Source organism: Vulpes lagopus, chromosome 15, assembly GCF_018345385.1.
Source record: "Vulpes lagopus strain Blue_001 chromosome 15, ASM1834538v1, whole genome shotgun sequence".
NCBI lineage: Eukaryota > Metazoa > Chordata > Mammalia > Carnivora > Canidae > Vulpes > Vulpes lagopus.
The window spans coordinates 28,602,864-28,625,079 of record NC_054838.1 but is presented as its reverse complement, the minus strand read 5'-3'; the positions used below and the strand labels follow the sequence as shown (position 1 = coordinate 28,625,079).

Here is a 22,216-nt window from a genome sequence, read left to right as displayed (position 1 = left end):
ATATCCTTAAGAATATAAGCTCCATGGTAGCAGGTTGCCTGTCTTCTTAATCATGGTATCCCAGCTCCTTGACTAGTTTCTGCCATAGAGTAGGTGCTCAGTAAATATTAGTGGAATCACCAGATAAATGACTCTCTTTATAAACTTATAAAATAAAGGCATCCAAAGACCACCCGTCCCCCAAGATAAAGCAGTAAAGACAGATTTCATTCACTTAACTATTATGGTAGGAGAAGGGGCTGAGCTCAATTCGAGTTTACCCAGAGGTGACTGGTATTTTAAAGGGAGACTAAGGGTTTCAGGAGATGGAAATGAGGGGGAGGAAAAGGAGTTAGAGAAAGGAAAAGTTAACAAAAAGTAAGTATGAGGGTTGGTCTGAAAGTTGGTCTGTCAACTTTGAAAGATAAACTTTCTACCCTCGCACAGAGTCTGGGAGGTCCTATCCTTCCTGAGGATTCTAAATCAAAGGGATGGCTTTCAAGTCCTTGAGAAAGACACTCTTACAGGAGACACATATACATCTCAAAGGGACAGAGGAAGGATTTACAATTGTAAGGTTTTGTTTGTTTTTAAAATAAATGGAAAAGGAAATTCATGGACTTAGATCAGGTGTTGGCTGGAACAAATAGTAAATTCTTTTGGAAACCTTGAGTTTTCTAGACAGGAACTCAAGAGGAACAGGGTGGTCCAAGGGATAAGTCCTGAGGCTGCTAGAAGCCATGTTAGAGTTTGATTTAGTCTCTTAATGCAGGGTTTTGGATGTTCATGCTTGAGATTTTTTGCAGTTTTCTGCTCTACCCAATCCCTCCCCTTTTTAATGCCCACCCTCATTCTGCCCCCTTTTATTTTTATTTTTTAAAAAGATTTATTTATTTATTTATGATAGACATAGAGAGAGAGAGGCAGAAACACAGGAGGAGGGAGAAGCAGGCTCCATGCAGGGAGCCCGATGTGGGACTCGATCCCAGGGCTCCAGGATCGCACCCTGGGCCAAAGGCAGGCGCTAAACCGCTGAGCCACCCAGGGATCCCCTCTGCCCCTTTTTAATGCTTTATGTTCTGTGTTATCAAAAAAGAGAAGGATTATTGGTACTTGATTGCATATACGCCTCCAAGATTAATGTGTTTAATGATCTCACTGACATAAATTCCATATATTTGCTGTGTAGGCATGTGAAACCACCTTTCCTGTAAATATTGAGATGATGTGGACTTTTAAACACCCCCCCCCCCCCCCCCGTCCCTATTTCCCATCTTCATCCTTGTTGTTCTGTGTGTAGGAGGAAAAGACAGCCTAGGGGTATTGGAATGGTAGCAGCTAGGTGGCCAAGAGGCCTCCCAGGCTGAATATCATTCAGTCTTACAGGTACAGTACTTTGATTTCATGTGTACGTGTATATCAGAAAGGCTGTTCCTTAGGCACTATGCAGGGGGATACTACAGGATATGACCTCTCATTAACCAGATTAGAGAGAATCAAACATAGAGCCAGTATTATGGAATAATGACTTAGAGTGATAAATAGGAACATTATACAAAAATGTTCATTTTTAGATACTGAACATGCTTTAAAGAGAAATTGCTTGCAAAAGCAAATTATGTTTACAAAGCAGATCAGATTCAAGTTGGGGCATAGGGAGTTAATATGAATTAATAATCTAATAAGGATCCTCTTGCTTCAAGTGATGTAGGCTTGCTGGGTCCTCGGACTCAGACGGGGTTTCCTAGGGACCAGTCAAGAGGGTCCTTGGCTTTGCACAGGATAAAAATCAAATGTGAGGGCAGTCTGGGTGGCTCAGCGGTTTAGCTCTGCCTTCAGCCCAGGTCATGATCCTGGAGACCCAGGATCGGGTCCCGTGTCAGGCTCCCTGCATGGAGCCTGCTTCTCCCTCTGCCTGTGTCTCTGCCTCTCTCTCTGTGTCTCTCATGAATGAATAAATAAAATCTAAAAAAGAAAAAAAATCAAATGTGAGCCAAGAGGAAGTGAGAGCAGAGTTTATTGAAGATGTAGAGAGTACAGATACATACAGAGCATCTGGAAGACTTGGAAAGGAGAGGAGAGTGAGTCTTATTACTTGGGATCTGGTTTTTTATTGAGGGTTGTTGTCTGGTGCACATGTCTTCTCTGGCATCCAGGAACAAAGATGAGTGTTTAGATGTTCTCCATAAGTCACTCATGTATTGGTGCCAGTCAGTGGTCTTGATGAGTCAGTGTCTTGGAAAACATTTGTGATGACCCTGCCTGGTTACTCCTTAGATGTCATCTATTATGCTGGAAGACTTCCAAAGAAGTCATTAACTCCTTGACCTTCACAAGGAAGATATTCATTGTCTGTTCTATAAGACATGTATAAGGTGGAGGTGGAGGTCCTAATGGAAATAGAAGAAGGAAGAAAGCAGTTTTTTCATGGAGTCCCTTTAGTTTCTCTGTCTCACAAGGATCCGAGAATAACTGTCATAGACAGTCTCAGAGACACAGCTAGTTTCTGGCACTCTAGGCAAACATTGGCCCATGGGCCAAATCTGGCCTGCTGTCTACTTATGTATGGCCTGAAAACTAAGTGAGGGTTTTTACATATTAAAATGGTTGGGAGAATGGTTGACATATGAAAATGATATGAAATTCAGATTTCCTTATCCATAAATAAAGTGGTGTTGGAACACAGCCAGGTTTACTCATTTATATATTTTCTGTGGTTGCTTTTCCACTACAACAGCAGAGTTGAATAGTTGAAAAGACACTGTATGTTCTACAAAGCCTAAATTATTTCCTGTTTGGCCCTTAACAGAAAAGGTTTGCTGACCTCTGGTGTAGATTTATATAGTCATGCATAGGGGATCTCTGGGTGGCTCAGCGGTTTAGTGCCTGCCTTTGGCCCGGGGCATGATCCTGGAGTCCCGGGATCAGGTCCCGCGTTGGGCTCCCTGCATTAGCCTGCTTCTCCCTCTGCCTGTCTCTCTCTCTCTCTCTCTCTCTCTCTCTCTCTCTCTCTCTCTGTCATGAATAAATAAATAAAAAATCTTTAAAAAAAATCTGTCTATATAGTCCTGCATAATTGTCACTTACAGATTATTTTTTTGACAGTCTTTACTTTGTGATAGCAATGGGTTATGGTTGTTTGGGCAAATCTGATACGAGATTTTTTTTTTTTCTCAAATGGCAAAATAATATGTCTACCTTTGCCTTCTTAAAGAAACAAAAGAGTATCCTACTCATCTCTGAATATTAACACAAAAGTTTTTGCACCCTAAATTATAAGTAAGGAAGGTCAATAAGTTGAAAGTAAGTAGTGTGAGGCAAAGAGGCCTATGTCTTAATTATCTCTTTACCCCTTTTTCACTTTTATCCCCTTTCACATGATAAAAGATAATTAAGAGTTGTTCATTTGTATTTGGTATCTGACTACATGAGTCATTGGCTATGCCTTTGTACTTGGCTTGTCAAGCAGACGTTGGAGCTATATCATTCTCAGCCCATCTTATACTGAACATGAGCTTCTACACCCTCAGATTTAACCTTTAAGATAGTCAATCAACATCCTCTTCTTTTAGGTGTGGTATATAGCAGAGTCCTCAGTAGGTACTTCCAAGTCATAAGCTGGGTTTGCATTCTTAACTCTCTGTTTTTTTAAATTGAGATATTAGTCACATATCATGAAATTTACCCTTTAAATTATACAATACAGTATTTTTTAGTGTATTCATAAGGATGTGCTGTCATCACCATTGTCTTAATTCTAAAACATTTTTATCACTCCCTATTCCTCCCTTTACCTGCCCCCTGACAACTACTAATAAACTTTTAGTCTGTATGTATTTTACTGTTGTGTACATTTCATATACATAGACCCATACTATATATAACCTTTTGTATCTGATTTCATTCACTGGGCATGTTTTTAATGTTCATCCAAGCTGTAGAATGTATCACTACTTCATTCTTTTTTATAGCTGTATAAAATTCCACTTCATGGATATTCCACATATTATTTATCTGTTTTTCAGTTGATGGATATTTGAGTTGTTTGCACCTTTTGGCTATTGTAAAAAAATATTACTCCGAACACTATGCAGATTTTTACATGTACGTGTATTTTCACTTTTCTTATATAAATACCTAGAAATGGAATTGCTAAGTCACATGGTAACTTAATGTTAACATTTTGAGGAACTGCTTAGCTTTTTTATGAAGCAGCTGCGCCATTTTATATTCCCATCAAAACCAGTGCATTTCAGTCTCTCCATATCCTCACCAACATTTAGTGTTATTATTCTTTTCTTTTTTAAGATTTATTTTTGTTAGCATGCGAGCATGGGGAGGGGCAGAGGGAGATAGAGAATCTCTAGCCAACTCCCCACTGAGCTGAACACCCAATGTGGGGCTGGATCTCAAGAGCCTGAGATCAGTGAGCCACCCAGGCGCCCCTTATTTTTCTTTTTTGAATGTCAGCTATCCTTATGGATATGAAGTAGTATTCCATTGTGGTTTTGATTTGCATTTCCCTAATGACTAATGATGATCCTATTTTCCTGTGCTTATTGGCCATTTTATATGTTCTTTGGCAAAATGTCCATTCAGATTCTGACCTTTTAGCTTTTGATAGAATTTTTTCCCCTCTCTACAATATATAATCCTGTCAACCAGAGACATACAGTATTCCAGGATAGTGTTTTACTCTTGATTTTGGCTAAGGTCATGATCTTGGGGTCCTGGAATTGAGCCCTCCATGGGGCTTTATGCTCAACATGGAGTCCCCTTGTCCGTCTTCCTCTGTTTCCCACCCTCCCCACCCCTCTACTCACTCTCACTCTCTCTCAAATAAATAAAATATTTTTTAAAAGTGTACCTACAATTTGACCTGTTTTTTGAATGTCTACCTCTGATCTGGGCATAGAGATAAAAAAACTATTGCCCTCAAGGAACTTTTAGGCCATTTTGAAGGGGAATTAGATAATTTTTGCATTTGGGAAAATGCGCCATAAAATATGTAAAAAATTCTTGAGATTAGATGAGAGAACTATAGAGATCACTGCTTAACTTAAATTTGGTCATTAGTCATAAGTAAGTATCTCTGGTGTATTTAAGAATGGATTTGCCTTGGATTGTGTTTGATATAAACTTACTCCATTATAAATAAATTAACATAACTGTACAACAAAATACCAAGGTAAATAGAAATTGCTTTTATGTATTAAGATATTGACTTTCTCTGACAGATATGCCAAGAGTTTAATAGCACCTGGGCATGGGAGATGGAGAAGAAGGGCTATCTTGAAATGAGTGTTGAATGCAAACTAGCACTCTTAAAGGTAATAAATTTATTATCTGTTATAATTATTTTAATTTATTCACCAATAGTTGTTCCAAGAATAATGTCACCCAAAAGCTTTAGCAGAAAGAATCATTGAAAATTTTATGCATAAGAAAATTTGGGAGACTAGTACAAACACAGTACTTTTGAAATACATTATTTTTATGTCATTGGTTATATTAAATCTGTAAATTTAAGTAATACTAAAGTGTTAACTTGAAATATATCTTTTTAAGTTGCTTATTCTAAACAGGTTGTACAAAAGTGGTGAGAGGATGGTATTTTTTTCTGTTCCCATCCCTGAATCAATTCTATGGTTAAACATACCAAATTTACTGTGATGGAGAAACATTTACGAAGTATATTAAGCCATGTTATGACTATTTTTCAGTACCTCTGCGAGTGTCAGTTTGATGACAATCTCAAATTCAAGAACATTATCAATGAAGAGGATGCTGATACCATGCGTCTCCAACCAATTGGCCGAGACAAAGATGGCCTCATGTACTGGTACCAGTTGGATCAAGATCACAATGTCAGAATGTACATAGAAGAACAGGATGATCAAGATGGCTCTTCATGGAAATGCATTGTCAGGTATCTTTTATTGGAATCTTTTCACATTTATTTGCATTTCTTACTCTAATCTCTTCTCTACAAGAATATAATCTCTAAGGCTAAGGTGATCCTTTTATTTGTAGGGTTGGGGAATTGCCAGAACCTAGCCTTTTGCCAAGCACAATTCCCATAGTGGGTACTTAATTATTTCTCAAACAAATAGATATATTTAGCATGGTGGTCCATATCAACACATGTACCTTATACTTCAGGAAGCTGGAATTTGACAAATAATAATGCACCAATAATGTGCACAGAAAAACCCATTAAAAATACAAGAAAAGCATTGTTTCGTTCTTATCTAGGTACAGTTTTCTATTAGGCATCCTTTATTTATTTCTAATTGTTTTAATTTGGCCAGTTCATCTTGGCAGTGTAGTATATTTTTATTTTTATTTTTTATTTATTTTTTTAATTTTTATTTTTTTAATAAATTTATTTCTTTTTTTTTTAATTTTTATTTACTTATGATAGTCACACAGAGAGAGAGAGAGAGAGAGGCAGAGACATAGGCAGAGGGAGAAGCAGGCTCCATGCACCAGGAGCCCGACGTGGGATTCGATTCCGGGTCTCCAGGATCGTGCCCTGGGCCAAAGGCAGGCGCTAAACCGCTGCGCCACCCAGGGATCCCTATAAATTTATTTCTTATTGGTGTTCAATTTGCCAACATCTAGAATAACACCCAGTGCTCATCCCATCAAGTGCCCCCCTCAGTGCCCGTCACCCAGTCACCCTCACCCCCCGCCCACCTCCCTAGTATATATATATTTTTAAGATTTTATTTATTTATTCATAGAGACACACACAGAGAGAGAGAGAGAGAGAGAGGCAGAGACACAGGCAGAGGGAGAAGCAGGCTCCATGCAGAGAGCCCCGACGACGTGGGACTCGATCCAGGGTCTCCAGGATCATGCCCTGGGCTGCAGGCGGCACTAAACTGCTGTGCCACCGGGGCTGCCCCTAGTATATTTTTAATCTCTACTATGCATACATTCCTTTACAGTCCTGAAGAAATCTGAGGAATATTGTACCCCTTTTTTGGCATAGTCCTTTTTAAAAAAATCTTGATTTCTTATTTGTATTTTTTTTAAAGATTTTATTTTTAAGTAATCTCTGCACTGAACAGTTCAAGCCCACAACCCTGACGTCAAGAGTCACCTGTTCTTGGAGCACCTGAGTGGCTCAGTGTCTGAGCCTTTGGGTCAGGTCATGGACCTGGGGTCCTGCATCAGGCTCCCCATAGGGAGCCTGCTTCTCCCTCTGCCTATGTCTCTGCCTCTCTGTCTCTCTCATGAATAAATAAATAAAAACCTTTTTAAAAAGATATATTTGAGTGGAAACATCTCATGTAAAACCTTAAAATAAAATTTTATTTTTTAATTAGTAAGTGACACTGAGGTCATTATTCAGAATCATGTGTCTCTGGAGCACCTGGCTGGCTCTGTTGGTTAAGCATCCGACTCTTGATAGCAGCTTAAGTCATGATCTTGATTGGGGTCATGGGATCGAGCCCTGTACGGGACTCCTCACTCAGCAGGGAGTCTGCTAGAGATTCTCTACCTCTCTCTCTTACCCACAGTCCATCCCCCCCACTCTTGCACTCTCTGTCTCTCTCAAAAAAATAAATCTTTTTTTTTTTAAAGGAATCTTTGTATCTCTAATTTTCTATTTTTGTAATATAATTATTTAGAATTTATTTCATTAATACCAGTACCCACAGTTTATATTAATTTTGAAATTATCAAACTATAGATAAATCTGTAAGTAGGGAGAACTTAGTGAATATATAACCACTGCTTATGAAAAACTCCTTGACTTTTTTGCTCATTTTTTAGTTTTAGCAGATTTTTGTTAGTGATTATTTATTAATGTTTTGAAGAGATAATCTGTGGAAATTTGGAACATTTGGGTCAGGGAAGCTTAAGAATAAAGGAAATGAATGAATTTATAGGGGAATGTTTTATAAACATCCTTTAATCATACTATAATATGGTTCTCCATGTAGTTAATTTACTAAATGGAAATAAAATAGTCTTGAAATGAAGTTCACTTACCATCTCTCCCTATAAGCATTGAATGAAGTTCTGTTCATGATGTTTTATCACTTCTATTATTTCTGTATCAACCTTGCATTGTTGTTTAAGAGTTACTCTCTCCTACTTTGTATATGAAGAAAATATGACAGAGAAAAATAATTATGATTATTACTGATCAGTCATAATGCTTAAAACCATTTCTAATGTACAGTGTTTTAATTAGATCATACCCTAAGGGATGATGTGAGAGAAGTGCTTAGGTTTAGAGTTAACTGTGCTTAAATCTGGATTCCTCTGCCTACTGTGTGATGGCAGAATACTTAATTTCCCTGGACTTTTATTTTTTTTCTTTCCTGCACTTTAAAATGAGGATGATAGTAAAGTTATTGTGAAGAATATGTAAATTTATATTGCTTATCGACATGTATAATTAAGCACTAAGCTGAGCAATTGTGGTTATCCTAAGGAATATAGTACAGCTCCGGGATTTGCAGAGGAGCTTCAGGAACCTGTGGAAATCCCTTTTATTGTAAATAGTAGCTCTTAGTATTATTTAATATGTGTATTTTCTTGAGAATTGCCATAGTTTTCTACAGATTCTCAGTTTGGTCTGTGCTTCATATACTTGACCTGTTCTGTGACATGACATTTAAGTTTCTTTAAATTGTCACAGTAGTACTACTTTTGACAGATGCGGTGAACTGTCTTGTCCCTATAATTATGTCTCTTATTTTTGTGAATGTTGAATGTGAAAAGCATTGTATTATCCTTGCCTATTGCCAAAATTATTGTCTTAATTGTCATTAAAATGCATTATGTGCATTTTACACTACCAAGTAATGTGTAGGCCATTATCCTACCTGGCCCTGATGACATCCTTCTGGAGTCTAGTATTTAGATTCAGATGCCAGACTCTAAGCAAGTTAAGTAGAATTTTGATTTTTTTGTTTAACAGATTCTGCTTCGCTATTTTTCCTCATTGGTGAATATTATTTTTACTAGTGAAATGAAAAATCTCCTCTTGTTTAAAATTATTTCTTTAAAGTAATGCTGATTTTCTTGGGGATTTCTGATGTTGGAAACATGTTTTTGCTTAACTCTCAAAAAAGATTATGTGACAAAAATTGTCTTAAGAATTCTGCTTTGTTTTTTTTTTTAAGCTGAAAGTCATCCTTCTTAAATAATTGATAAATTTTAAAATGTAACAACTTTGCAACTTAAAAATAAAAGAATATTTTTCTAAAAACTGGGATCCATAAAAAAAGAATTTTCTCTGTTTGATCTTCTGAAAATGCAATACGTAGATAATACACAGTGTCTAGTCTCAGACCATAAAATAGAATTAATCTAGAAATCAGTTATAGAAAGAGAGTTTTAAAATCCCCACATACTTAGATATTAAGTAATATACTTCTACATTATACATGGGTCAAAGAAGAAATTTCAAGACAAAGTTTTAAATTTTTTGGATTAGATGAAAATACAACTCAAAATTTGTGGTTGAAAATTTGCAGTGAAAGCAATACTTAGAAGAAACTTCACATATAAAGCAAAAGCTGGTTCTTTGAGAAGATGTACAATTGATGAGCCACTAGCCAGGCTATGAAAAAAGAGATTGAACACAAATTATTGATATCATAAATGAAAAAAGGGATATCAGTACAAGTACATGGACATCCAAAGGATAATAAAGGAATACCATGAACAGCTCTATCTCACAAATTGATAACCTAGATGCAATGGGGCACTGAAAGGCACTAACCAACTTCACAACTTACCATAAAGCTATAGGAGGTAAGACAGTGTGGTATTGGTGAAAAGAAGAGGCAGATGCAGGGACACCAGAAGCCTAGACAAATATATAGTGTAGCAGAATAGGGAGCCTTGAAATAGACCTGTATAAAGGAACAAAGACAGTACAGTGGAGAAAAGGTAATGATGCTGGAAAAAATGGACATCCATATGCATAACATTGAATCTAGACACAGACCTTACACCCTCAACAAAAAATTAACTCAACATGAATTATAGACCTCCATATACAATGCAAAACTATAAAACTCCAAGAAGATAACACAGAAGCAAATCTAGATAATACTGGGTTTGGCAATAACTTCTTTGGTACAACACCAAAGGTACAATCTCTGAAAGAAAGAAGTGATAAAAGCTGAACTTCATCATAATTTAAAATTTCTGCTCTGGAAAGGCCCTGTCAATATAATGAAAAGTTCAGCCACAGACTGGGAGAAAATACTTTTTTTTTTTTTTTTTCATGAGAGACACAGAGAGAAAGAGAGACAGAGACACAGGCAGAGGGAGAAGCAGGCTCCATGCAGGGAACCCGATGTGGGACTCGATCCCAGGTCTCCAGGATCACACCCTGAGCTGAAGGTGGCACTAAACCACTGAGCCATCCAGGCTGCCCTGGGCGAAAATACTTAACCAAAGATGTATTTGATAAAGGCCTATTTCCAAAATATACAAAGAACTCTTAAACCTCAATAATTAAAAACCCATCGGATTTAAGATGCACCTGGGTGGCTGACTTGGTTGAGCATCTGACTCTTGGTTTTGCTCAGGTTGTGATCTCCGGATTATGGAGTTTGAGTTGGAGTTGGGTCCACGGTGGGCTCCCTGTTCAACAGGGAGTCTGTTTTCCCTCTGCCTCTGCCCCTCCTCCTGCTCTCTCTCACACAAATAAATAAACCTTTTTTTAAGAAAAGGTAAATAACCTGATTTAAAAATGGACCAAAGACCTTACAGACATATTGCCAGTAAAGATATACAGATGGCAAATATATATATTTGTACAGAGATACATATGAAAAGTGGACCACATCATATGTCATTAACAAAATGTAAATTAAAATGAGATACTACTATACACTTATTAGAATGACCAAAATCCAGAACACTGACAACACCAAATGCTGACAAGGATGTGGAGCAACAAGAACTCTCAGCCATTGCTGGTGGAAATACAAAATGGCATAGCCACTTCTCAGTACAGTTTAATGGTTTTTTTACAGAATTAAACACCATGTGATCCAGCAACCATACTCCTTGGTATTTGCTCAAAGGAGTTAAGAGATATGTCCACACAGAAACCTGCGCACAGATGTTTATAGCAGCTTTGTTCATACTTGCCAAAACTTTAAAGCAACCAAAATGTCAAAACTGATTGACTGAACACTTAAGATCTTTTCATTTAAAAGTATGTAAATTATACCTCAATAAAAATATTTTAAAAACTGTAATGGTTTGACAACCATTTTCAAAAAGCTGAATTCTAAACAGTGTGCCGAGTTTTCATGTACCCAAAATTACAAACTGTCAAAAACCTTTCTAAACCATATGCTGCTAGTATAGCACGGTGATTGAGCAGACGGTCTTGGAAGTCAGGTTATAATTCAATCCTGCCTTTAGTCTGTACTGTGACCTTAGGCAAATTACTATACCTCTCTACGATGTCCTCACTTTCCTCATCTATAAAATGGGGGGTGACAATAGTCTGTATTTTAATCAGGTTATATTGAGATTATATGAACTAGTTCATATAAAGTGCTTGGAGGAGTGCCTAGAACATATTAATCACATCACTCATTACTGTCTTCCTTCAGGTTCCTGGCCCCTGTAAGAAATATTATCACACTCCATTATCTTCCCTATTTTGTCACCTCATTAATTTAGAATCAGATGAAAAAAAGGTGGAAAATTATTGGTGAACCCTGCAATCATATACTATAGATACTTAGAAAGAATGCTATTCTTTGAGCACACTGTGCTCTACCCTGGAAATGCAAAGACGTGATGCAGTTTCTTAAGGAGTTCCAAACTGTGGAAGAGAGATACCGGGAAATTGTCAATGATAATATAGGGTCATAAATATGAACTCTGATGGAGATCCAGTGTGCTATTTAGGGCCCAGTACTTAAATAACCAAGTATGGGTTCATACTGGGCAGAAATTATGCCTATGCTTGGCTTTGTTTTTGTTTGATTTCTTTTGTTTTAGATTTTGTGGTATTGTACTGTCAGCTCAATTGCTTCTTAAAGGGTTTAATCCCAGGGCAGCCCAGGTGGCTCAGCGGTTTAGCGCCACCTTCAGCCCAGGGTGTGATCCTGGAGACCCGAGATTGAGTCCCACGTTGGACTCCCTGCTTGGAGCCTGCTTCTCCCTCTGCCTGTGTCTCTGCCTCTCTCTCTGTGTCTCATGAATAAATAAAATCTTTTAAAAATAAAGATTTAATTCTACCACTAACTCTTAACCCTGAGCAACCCTTAGACTAGGAAAAATCATATTCCACAATATAATAATTAGGATGATATGCTCCATTTCGCCAAAATCTAAATTAACTTCAAGTACAAATAGTAAAACACAAGAGTTAGGAATCTCTTAAATCAAAATCCGTAATCTGCCTGTTAATCTGAGCTTGTAACATTTTCACCTCAACATATTTGTCCCATCTCAGTTAAAAGCGACCACATCTTTTCATCTGCTTGGATCTAAAACTTGGGGGCGCATTCTTGACGTTTCTTTTTACCTTCACATCCACTGTATCAGCAAATACAAACAGCTCTCTCTGCAAAATGTATCCAGTGTTCATTGGTTCCTCATCCCCTTCATAGTTATGTTCTTGTCCAAGCCACCATCGTCTTTCTTTTGTTTTGTTTAAAGATTGATTGATTGATTTCAGGAGAGAGAATGCACGTGTCAGTGGTGGGAGGAGGGAGGGAGAACCTCATACTCCCTGCTGAGCATGGAGTCCAAGGAGGAGCTCCATATCAGGACCCTGAAATCATGACCTGAACTGAAACCAAGAGTTGGGCACTCAACTGACTCAGCCACCTGAGTGCCCCTCATTTTTATTTTTAATACAGTTCTGTGGTTCTAGTATATTAACGAAGTAGTGCAGCCATCACTGCTATCAAACTAGAACATTCTCCCCACCCCATGAAGAAACCCTGTACTGCATACCCTGCATGTTAATAGTTTTAATCACCATTCTCCCTTTACTTGGCCAATGGCAGCTGCCAGTCTAATTTCTGTTTCTATAATTTGCCTATTCCAGACATTTCATAAACACAGAATTATACAATATATGCCCATTGTGTCTGGCTTCTTTCGAGAGTGTAATCATTTCAAGGTTTTTATTTATATAGTTGGAATCTGTATTTTGTTCTTTTTTATGGCTAAATAGTATTGGCCTGTATGGATATACCATATTTGTTTATTCATTCTATACTTGTCTTCCAAGAGTAGTTTGGGCTAGCCATGAGGAACACATTCCAGACTAAGAGAGCAGAAGTGCAAACACCTGACATTCTGAGAGCATGGTAATTTGGAGGGATGTATCTAATAAACCTGAGTGAAGAAATATTTTAGAGCAAACAAAGCCAGCAATGGAGAGAAGGAGAGCAGAACACGGAATTGTTGTTAGTGTCCAAAGTCTTTTCTAAGAGTTCCTGTAGATAGTGGTAAGAATTTGGGGCATAATTTGAATATGTTTATAAAAATCCCCTCTGACTAGTTCAAATATAGGATTTAAAAAAAATTATTTTGCATACTAAATCTTGTTTTATCAAAATAGGAGAACTCCAAAGATGAGCAGTTTTCTGTTTTCATATAATTATGACTATATGAAGCTTACATATTAACCCAGTAGTTAGGTTAAAAGCTTTTTAGGGAATTCTGCTAAATTCCTTTGTTTCTTACTCCAGTAATTGATGTGGATTTTGTAACAGTATTGGTTCTCTTTTAATGTTTGGAAACTTTTTAAAATAGATACAGTGAACAACTTAAATATATTCAGTTCCCAGCATGACTTCCAAAAAACCAAGAAGGTTGAGGCAGTTTTTACATTTGGAATTCTCATTATACTAAGAGAAGTAATAACATTAATTGGATAGAGCCTTGGGTTAGAAGGCGTAATGAAGTTGATGTAATGTAGAAAATAGGAACTTTGCCAAAAATAATTTTTTTTCTCTCTCTCGGGTTTGTTTTTAAGATTTTATTTATTTATTTGAGAGAGACAGAGAGGGAGAGAACATGAGCAGAGAGAGGGAGAAGCAGACTCCCCGCTGGGCAGGGAGCCCCATGCAAGGCTTGATCCCACTACCCTGAGATCATGACCCTCGCAGAAGGCAGATGCCCAACCAACTGAGCCACCCGGCACCCCTGTCTCTAGGTTTTAATATTATTTTTTGTAAAGTGGAGGCAGTACCAGAGAGGATTCTGAAAGAGCATCTAATCTTAATCTGATCTCCTATTATTAGATAATTAAAATTCTAAAACTTCATCTTATTTATAATATGTGTAACCTATGAATTCATTCCCATACTCAATATTAATAATATGATAAACCTGTGTGTTCACTCCCATACGTAGTGACAAAATGGTTGTCATTTCTGAAAGGTGTCCATCAGTGGGAATTTTATTACTTTCCTTAGGAGGCCTTTTTTTTTTTTTTTTAGATTTTATTTATTTATGCATGAGAGACATAGAAAGAGAGGCAGAGGGAGAAGCAGGCTCCATGCAGACCCGGGATGGACATGGGACTCGATCCCGGGTCTCCAGGATCCCACCCTGGGCTGAAGGCGGCGCTAAACCGCTAAGCCACCGGGGCTGCCCCCGCTGAGCCACCAGGACTCCCCAGGAGGCCATTTTAATAACATTTGAGTGAATCCTCTCTTTTATAGATAAGCTGAAGCCTAGTGAAGATATATGACTTGTCCAGGGGCACAGAGTCATCTAGGTTTGGAACAGGATTCTATTCATTCATTAAATACTTCTTCAAGTCTACTTCATAATTCATAAGGTAGTGTCCCTGCCCTCACCATGGTTAGCTGGGAGAGAAGTGGAAGGGGACAGGATAGAGGACATGTGTGGGATAACAGATAAGAACAGAAGTAATTTCATCTGAATAGGAACTACATAGGATTAGAGGTGCATGCACAGTGTTTTGACAACACAGATGGGAAGATCATGGTGTTGAAAAACTCAGTGGCAGATCCAGAACTGACTTCCAACTCTTAGTCCAGGGTTTCATTTTTTTCTCTTCACTGTTACACATTGCTTATCTGAGAAGGAGAAATATCCAAGTGAGCTTTCTTGTTTGTAAGTGGCATTCAAATCAACCATCTAACACAGCTCTGGTCTAGGTAGTAAAAATAGAGAATTGATAGGTTAAATATTCCTTATTTGGGATTTTCTTGTATTTTTTATTCAAATTGAATTCCCTTCCTGTAGTTGTAAACTGTAATTGATGGAACAACATACAGTTTCCTAAATTCTTAAATTTTTGAACTGTGTTATAAGAGCTGAGTGCTATAATTACTCAGACCTGGATCATAATTTTATAACAGTATCAAATATTTTTTCTGTAGGTAGAAGAGTTCTTATTTACAAATGAATCAAGAATGTGAATCATTTTGTTTAAAAAAATGCTTCAAGGAAATTTTACATTGATTTTATACTCTTTAAAGAGCATAGAACTTTTAAAAATTATCCAACTTTTGAGCAGCCCGGGTGGCTCAGCGGTTTAGTGCCGCCTTCAGCCCAGAGCCTGATCTGGAGATTAGGGATCAAGTTCCACGTTAGGCTCCCTGCATGGAGCCTGCTTCTCCCTCTGCCTGTGTCTCTGCCTCCCTCTCTCTCTCTCTCTCTGTCTCTCTGTCTCTCATGAATAAATAAATACAATCTTTAAAAAAAATTTTTTTTTAATATGCTTTCACTCCTAATACTTAAATTCAAGGTAATTGAGATGTACCAGTGTTTTGGATGTTTTTTAATTATGTTTTTCTATTTTAATTTTAATCTCTTAATAGGTATTATTTTGAAATCTCTTTAGAGCAGAATTAAGATTTTTATGCTGTTTTGTTTTTTCCCTTATTTAGAAATCGAAACGAGTTGGCTGAGACTCTTGCCCTCCTGAAAGCACAGATTGATCCTGTGCTACTGAAAAACTCTAGCCAACAGGACAACTCTTCCCGGGAAAGTCCCAGCTTAGAGGATGAGGAGACTAAAAAGGAGGAAGAAGCACCTAAACAAGGTTTTTTTTGTGTGTTTTGTTTTGCTTTGCTTTGTAATTTCTTCTCTTCCACTCCTATTTCCAGCTATATTAATTAGAATTCTCTCAATTTGAAAAAATTGGAAGTCTTCCTGTAGAGGAAGGTTGATTTTTCTTTTCTTTAATGAAAAATAAGAACCAAAAAGCCATTGAGTACTTTCTTCTCAAAATATATTGAATATTTTAAAAACTTAAATAAAAAATGTTCAAATCATCATAGCATATTTTTTACTAATTTAGGAATGCAAAGAAATTTCACTAAATTCACTCTTATTATTGTAGTAAAATATGTGTAACATAAAAATTATTTTTTTAACCATTTTTAAGTATATAATTCTGTGGCATTAAGTACATTCACATTGTGACCATCTATCACCACTGCCATCTCCAGAGTCGTCTTCCCCATCTGAAACTCTATCCATTAAATACTCCCCATTTGCCCCTCAACCCCCAAGCCCCTGGCATCCACCATTCTACTTTCTATCCCTGTGAATTTGCCTAACTCTAGGAATCTTCTATCTAAGAATTCATAGAATATTTATTCATTTTTGACTGGCTAATTTCACTGAGCATAATGACAGGCTGAATAATATTCCATTGTCTGTGTATATCACATTTTGTTTTATTCATCTGTCAGTGGACAGTTGGCTTTCTTCCACCTTTTGGCTTTTGTGAATAATGCTGCTAGGAACATGGGTGTACAAATATCTTCTGGTCACTGCTTTCACTTCTTTTGGGTATATACCTCGAAGTGGTATTGCTGGGCCCTGCCGTGGTAGCTTGAGAATCTGACATACCATTTATTACAGCTGCTGTGCCATTTTACCTTCCCTCTAGTCGTGTTACTTTGCAGTCCACCAAATGTGCGTGTTCACTTAATCATCATATTAGTACCTTGAGGGAACTACTACTGTTAATTATTTCCATTTTATATATGAGGGAAATAGGAAAGTTTATAAACTTGCCCTAAGTCCTATAGATAATAAAGTGTCAGAGTCTAGCAATGACCCCTAGTCCTTGTATCACCCATGGTCTTCAGCTAGAGTGGTCTAGGGCCGTACTTCTCAAATTTTAATATGCATGCAATTTACCTGGTGATCTTTTTACAATGCAGACACTGATTGAGTTGGTCTTGTGTGAGGCTGCTGATATGCCATTTTAATTAACAAGGACCTAGGTGATGCTGATGTGGCTGATCAGAGAACCACACTTTGAATAGCAAGGTTATAGAAGCAGTTTCCTTCTAACCTTGTATTGGCTTAAATACAGCAAAATCTTTCAGACAGCTGTTTCTGGAAATATTCCTCAATGAATGCTGATATTTTAACACTCAGCACAGTTAAGAGAGTCTGTGGGGGAGGCCACTTTTTACAAAGTAGTGTAAGAGGAGGAGCAAGACATTTAACCCTCTTTAGTTTTCTCCTTTCTCTTTGAAATAGTGTCTCTTCTGTTTCTCTTACTCTAACAGCAAAATGTTTCTTATTCATTCAGGAAAAATTTATTGTACCTCTACTCTGTTGCTAAACACCATTTTAGACATGAGACTTCAGTAAGCAGACTAAAATCCTTGTTTTGTGAATAAAATAGCTGACACATACCATTGACCATACATCAAGTACTGTTCTCAGTGTTTTACATGTGCTAAGTCCTAAAATCTTCACAACCACTCTGTTAGTTATGACATTAGTATTTCGTTTTTGTTTTCATTTTATCAGATGAGAGAAGCGAGACAAGGAGAGGTTTGAGTGACTTTCCCAGGGTCACACAGCCTGTTATTGGCACACCTGATATTCACCTGGGCAGTCTTTGGTCTGCCCAGGTCAGAGTTCTTGTGCTTTAGATGCTGCAGTAACACATACTGTGGGAGTAGACCATGTTATTCAGCCCCTAAAGCCCCATCTCTTACTCCATCCTCTCAGGTGTAGTTATTGGTTCTATTCCAAACAAGACCAAGTCATTTTTATTACTTTCAGATGTAAACAAACATTGCCCTTGGGCAGGGAGGGGAGGGAAAGCAGGGATATTTGGAAATCAGACATCAGGAGGGAAAAAATAAACAGGAACTGGAGAAAGAATAAAACAGCTACACCTCTTCTTGCAACCAAAATAATTTTTTCTTTGTTAGTTGAGTTGCCATGCTTTGTATCCAACCTTAGCAAAATTATTTTTTGTATAAGTGCCAAGAAGAAATGTATTACATATAAACATAGGCAAAGAAGAGATTCAAAGATAGCATCATAGGTCTTAAAATATTCACCAACTAAATAATTAGATTTTTTCAAATTTCAGATATATTGAAATTGAAGTCTGAATTTCTTAAACTGTCATTCAGAATCTCGCAGTGTGGCCTCAAACTATATTTCTAGGGTTATCTTCTACTAGTTTTTTACATGATCACTGGTTCCAGATAATCTAGATGCCTTTATTATCTTCTTCTGTCTTGACCATTCCTTCTATGTACTTATCATGCTTTTATCTCCTTGAGATACTGTTCGTCCACTCTGGAAATTCTAGTTATTCAGGGCCATCTTGAATCTCATAATCTTAATTCTTTTTCTAAGTTCCGCTAGCACTTAATTAGTACTACTTTTTTCCTCACTTATATTAGGGTCAGTCATACTACCAAGCTTGAAGCTCTCAAATATTTGTTGACTTCTTATTCTCAGACTGTGATAGATGATAGATTTCAAAGCCAGTGTTAGGTATAACTTAAGCCCTTCTCTGTTTAAGACCCAGGATATCTTGTCATCTTGTCAGGTGGTATACTACCTAGAAGTTTAATAAATATTTTCACTCCATGTTAGATATTGTATATTCTAATTTAGAAAAGACTAGGAAACTAAAAAAAAGACCTTGTATGGGGAAAAATAAAGTTGGGGAAATCCTAACCTTTAGTTTTTTTTAGTTTTTTTTCTCCTAATTGGAAAAAGACTTTCCTTTTGTTGCTTTTGCATCATATACTTCTGCCTACATGTAGAATGGGTAAAGAATATCACTTGAGAATTTTTAATAAGGAATAGAAATTATAGATTGGCAGTTTTAAACTGATTTGGCCTGAAAATATGTTTATTTTGGTTTGTACAGTGCTGCTTTGTTTTTTGTTTCGTTTTTTTGTTTTGTTTTGTTTTTAATTATAGATGAAAGTCAGCATTTTAAGGTGTACAATTCAGTGGTTTTTAATATATTCATAATGTTGTGCAGCCATCACTACCATCTATTGATAGAACATTTCCATCACCCCATAAAGAAATCCTGTAACAATTAAGCAGTCATTTGCTGCTTTTACCTGTACCTAATCCATGGAATCCACTGATCTACTTTCTATCTCTGAGTGTGCCTGTCTTAAACATTTCGTATAAATGGAATCATATAATACAGGGCCTTTTGTGTCTGGCTTCTTTCACTTGGAAGGTTTCTTTTTTTCACTTTTACCTTCAAGGTTTACCCTTGTTGTAACATGTTTCATACAGCACTTCATTCCTTAATACAGCACTTCATTCCTTATTATGACTGAATAATATTTCCTTGGATAGATATAACACATTTTGTTAATTCATTCATTAGTTGATGGATATATGAGTTGTTTCCACTTTTTGGCTGTTACGAATAATGCCACTGTGAACATTCATGTACAGATTTTTGTGGAAACATGTTTTCACACATGTGTGGGTTTTGTTTACTTTGAATTTACTGTTAACCTTTAAAATTGGAAATTAGAAGAGCTGGTAACAATGAAGCATTATTTTTGACTATCAACAATGGGCTGTAACTGAGGAAGGTTTGACTATCCTTAGAATCTGCATTCTCCAGTTTATGTTAATCCTCTCTCACGTCCCCAGATATTGGGCTTTCAGTCTCAGTTGCTTAGCTTAGTACTTAAATTTTGTTTTTCTTACGATATAAAGTAAAAAAATTATTATATTCATGGGTCTTTCAAATATTGAAAAAACAAGAGAAAAAATGAGAGAGGCAGTGAAGAATATATCTACAGTTAAAATAGGTAAACTACAGATGATTCTCTTGTAGCCATTACTAACACAATATCTGATATAAAACTTAAATTCACCATGGCAAAATAATATAACTTAATGTAGATCTTAGTTTGCTCTGTCTGCCATAACAAAATATATCAGGCTTGGTGGCTTAAACAATGGAAATTTATTTTCTCGCAGTTTTAGAGGCTAGAAGTCCCAGGTTGGAATGCCAACAGGCTCAGTTTCTGGTGAAGCCTTCCTTCCTGGCTTAGAATTAGCTGCCTTCTCTTTGTCCCACATGGCCTCTTCTGTTTGTGTGTATGATGAGAGTGTTCTGTTGTTTTTCCTTTTCTTAAAAGGGCATTAGCCCTATTGGATTAGGGCCCCACCTTTTTGATATCATTTAACAATAATTACTTTACTAAGAACCCTATCTCCAAATACAGTCACAATGGGGATTGAGGCTTTGACAGGAAATTAGGGGGGACATAATTCAGTCCATACATGTAATATTATGAACCAGTCCCATAGTAATATGAGTAATGGAAGAGATACCTGGCAGAAAAATTAGGAGGGACAAGGGGAGAACTGAAATTTTGAGATTTGTTTCTTAATGCTAAGATTAGCATTTATATATATTTTTAATTCCAGTGTACTTAAACATACAATGTTATATTAGTTTCAGGTGTATAATATAGTGATTCAGCAATTCCGTATATTATTCAGTGGTTGATGAGCAGTTACAGATTTTTTTTTTAAGATTTTATTTATTCATTCATGAGAGACACACAAAGAGAAAGAGGCGTACGTACGTACTTGACACAGGCTAAGGGAGAAGCAGGCTCCATGCAGGGAGCCTGATGTGGGACTCAATCCCAGTACTCCAGGATCATGCCCTGAGCTGAAAGGCAGACGCATTAACCGCTGAGCCACCCAGTTGTCCCAGCTATAGATTTTTAAGAAAAAATAGTACTTGTGCATCAAAACCTTTTTTTTTTTAATGTTGAATTTGGGATCCATTAAAAAATGTGTCCAACTAGACTGAGCATTTATATACATAAGTGTAATTGCAAATACTCTTGCTCATTGTGAATAGATTACTAGGAGCAAATGGGACAAGAAGTCAAGTCATTTGTTATATTTTCTATTCTAGCTCATGAAAGCACAGATAATATTACCTATAGTGACTAATTTGTAGTATCGATTAATCTTTTTAAATGATGAGAGCTAATTTGGATATGGTTCCTATTTAATGAACCCAACTTTAAGAGATAGCTTTTTTGTATATTGAAAGGAAATTCTTAAATAAAATGTAGAGGCACTGGGCTGGCTTAGTTGTTGGAGCATATGATATTTGATCTGGGGGCTGTGGCTTCAAGCCCCATTTTGGTGTAGCAATTACTTAAAAATAAAATCTTTAAAAAATGTAGACAGGTCATATTTAGAAAAAGTTACTTAGATATGATCATCCTTTGGCTCTTATGATCATAATACCTGACTCAAAGCTTAAATTTGAGATTATGACATTTTGTAAAGACATATCATTTTTAAAGACAAAAAAAACGGAAGTCATTATCTTTGTGTTTCTTTGTATAAAAAAGTTAAAAGTGAAATCTGTCACAGTCATGGTAATTAACCTTTTGAACTGGATAAACTCTTAAAGCCTGACTCATAGGTGAATCAATTTTTTGCCTAATGAATGAACTACATAATACAGTATTTTTCTGTGCTATGAGACTTAATGATCTGCAGTGCCCACCAGGAGTGGTCTTCGGTTCAGCTAAGCATTCAGACTCACAAGACTACTACAGATCATACTTGGCATCAGTCTACTAAAATGGTTGTAAGACAGAGCTTGTCAGCAGGAGTAGGAGCTGGCCTACAGATGTAGGCTTTGCCGCAGTCTGTGTAGCAGTTTATATGGCCATCCAGGAACTATCTTCTCCTAGGTGACAACTTCAGGAGCTAAGTACATGGGACTCACGTTGAGTAGATGTAGGAACCATTTTGTCTTAAAAGCCTGATGTTTCATAGAAGCCAGTATGTCTTAGGTGTATAGGCATATATTCTGTGGTCCTTGCTGTACTTAGGAGAGGCCCAAGTATGGAGTCCCCATTATGTATTTATATATTTTTCTGCCTACCTGCATTTTATCAATTAGAGGTTATCAATAACATATGCACTGTTGTCTAGTGATGATCTGGCTGAC

At 36.9% G+C, this 22,216-nt stretch overlaps 1 protein-coding gene across 3 annotated transcripts in view; it reads left to right on the top strand.

Moving 5' to 3' along the window:
• RSF1 (remodeling and spacing factor 1) overlaps window positions 1-22,216 on the top strand; it is a 155,646-nt gene that overhangs the window by 80,497 nt on the left and 52,933 nt on the right. For 2 of the 3 annotated variants that reach the window (XM_041729815.1, XM_041729814.1), the window contains exons 3-5: window positions 5,217-5,309; window positions 5,703-5,908; window positions 15,861-16,015. In XM_041729815.1, coding sequence (XP_041585749.1) covers window positions 5,217-5,309; window positions 5,703-5,908; window positions 15,861-16,015 — 454 coding nt within the window. Of the gene's footprint in view, window positions 1-5,216; window positions 5,310-5,702; window positions 5,909-15,860; window positions 16,025-22,216 lie in introns of those variants that run through there. The other variant, XM_041729816.1, reaches the window with a different exon arrangement.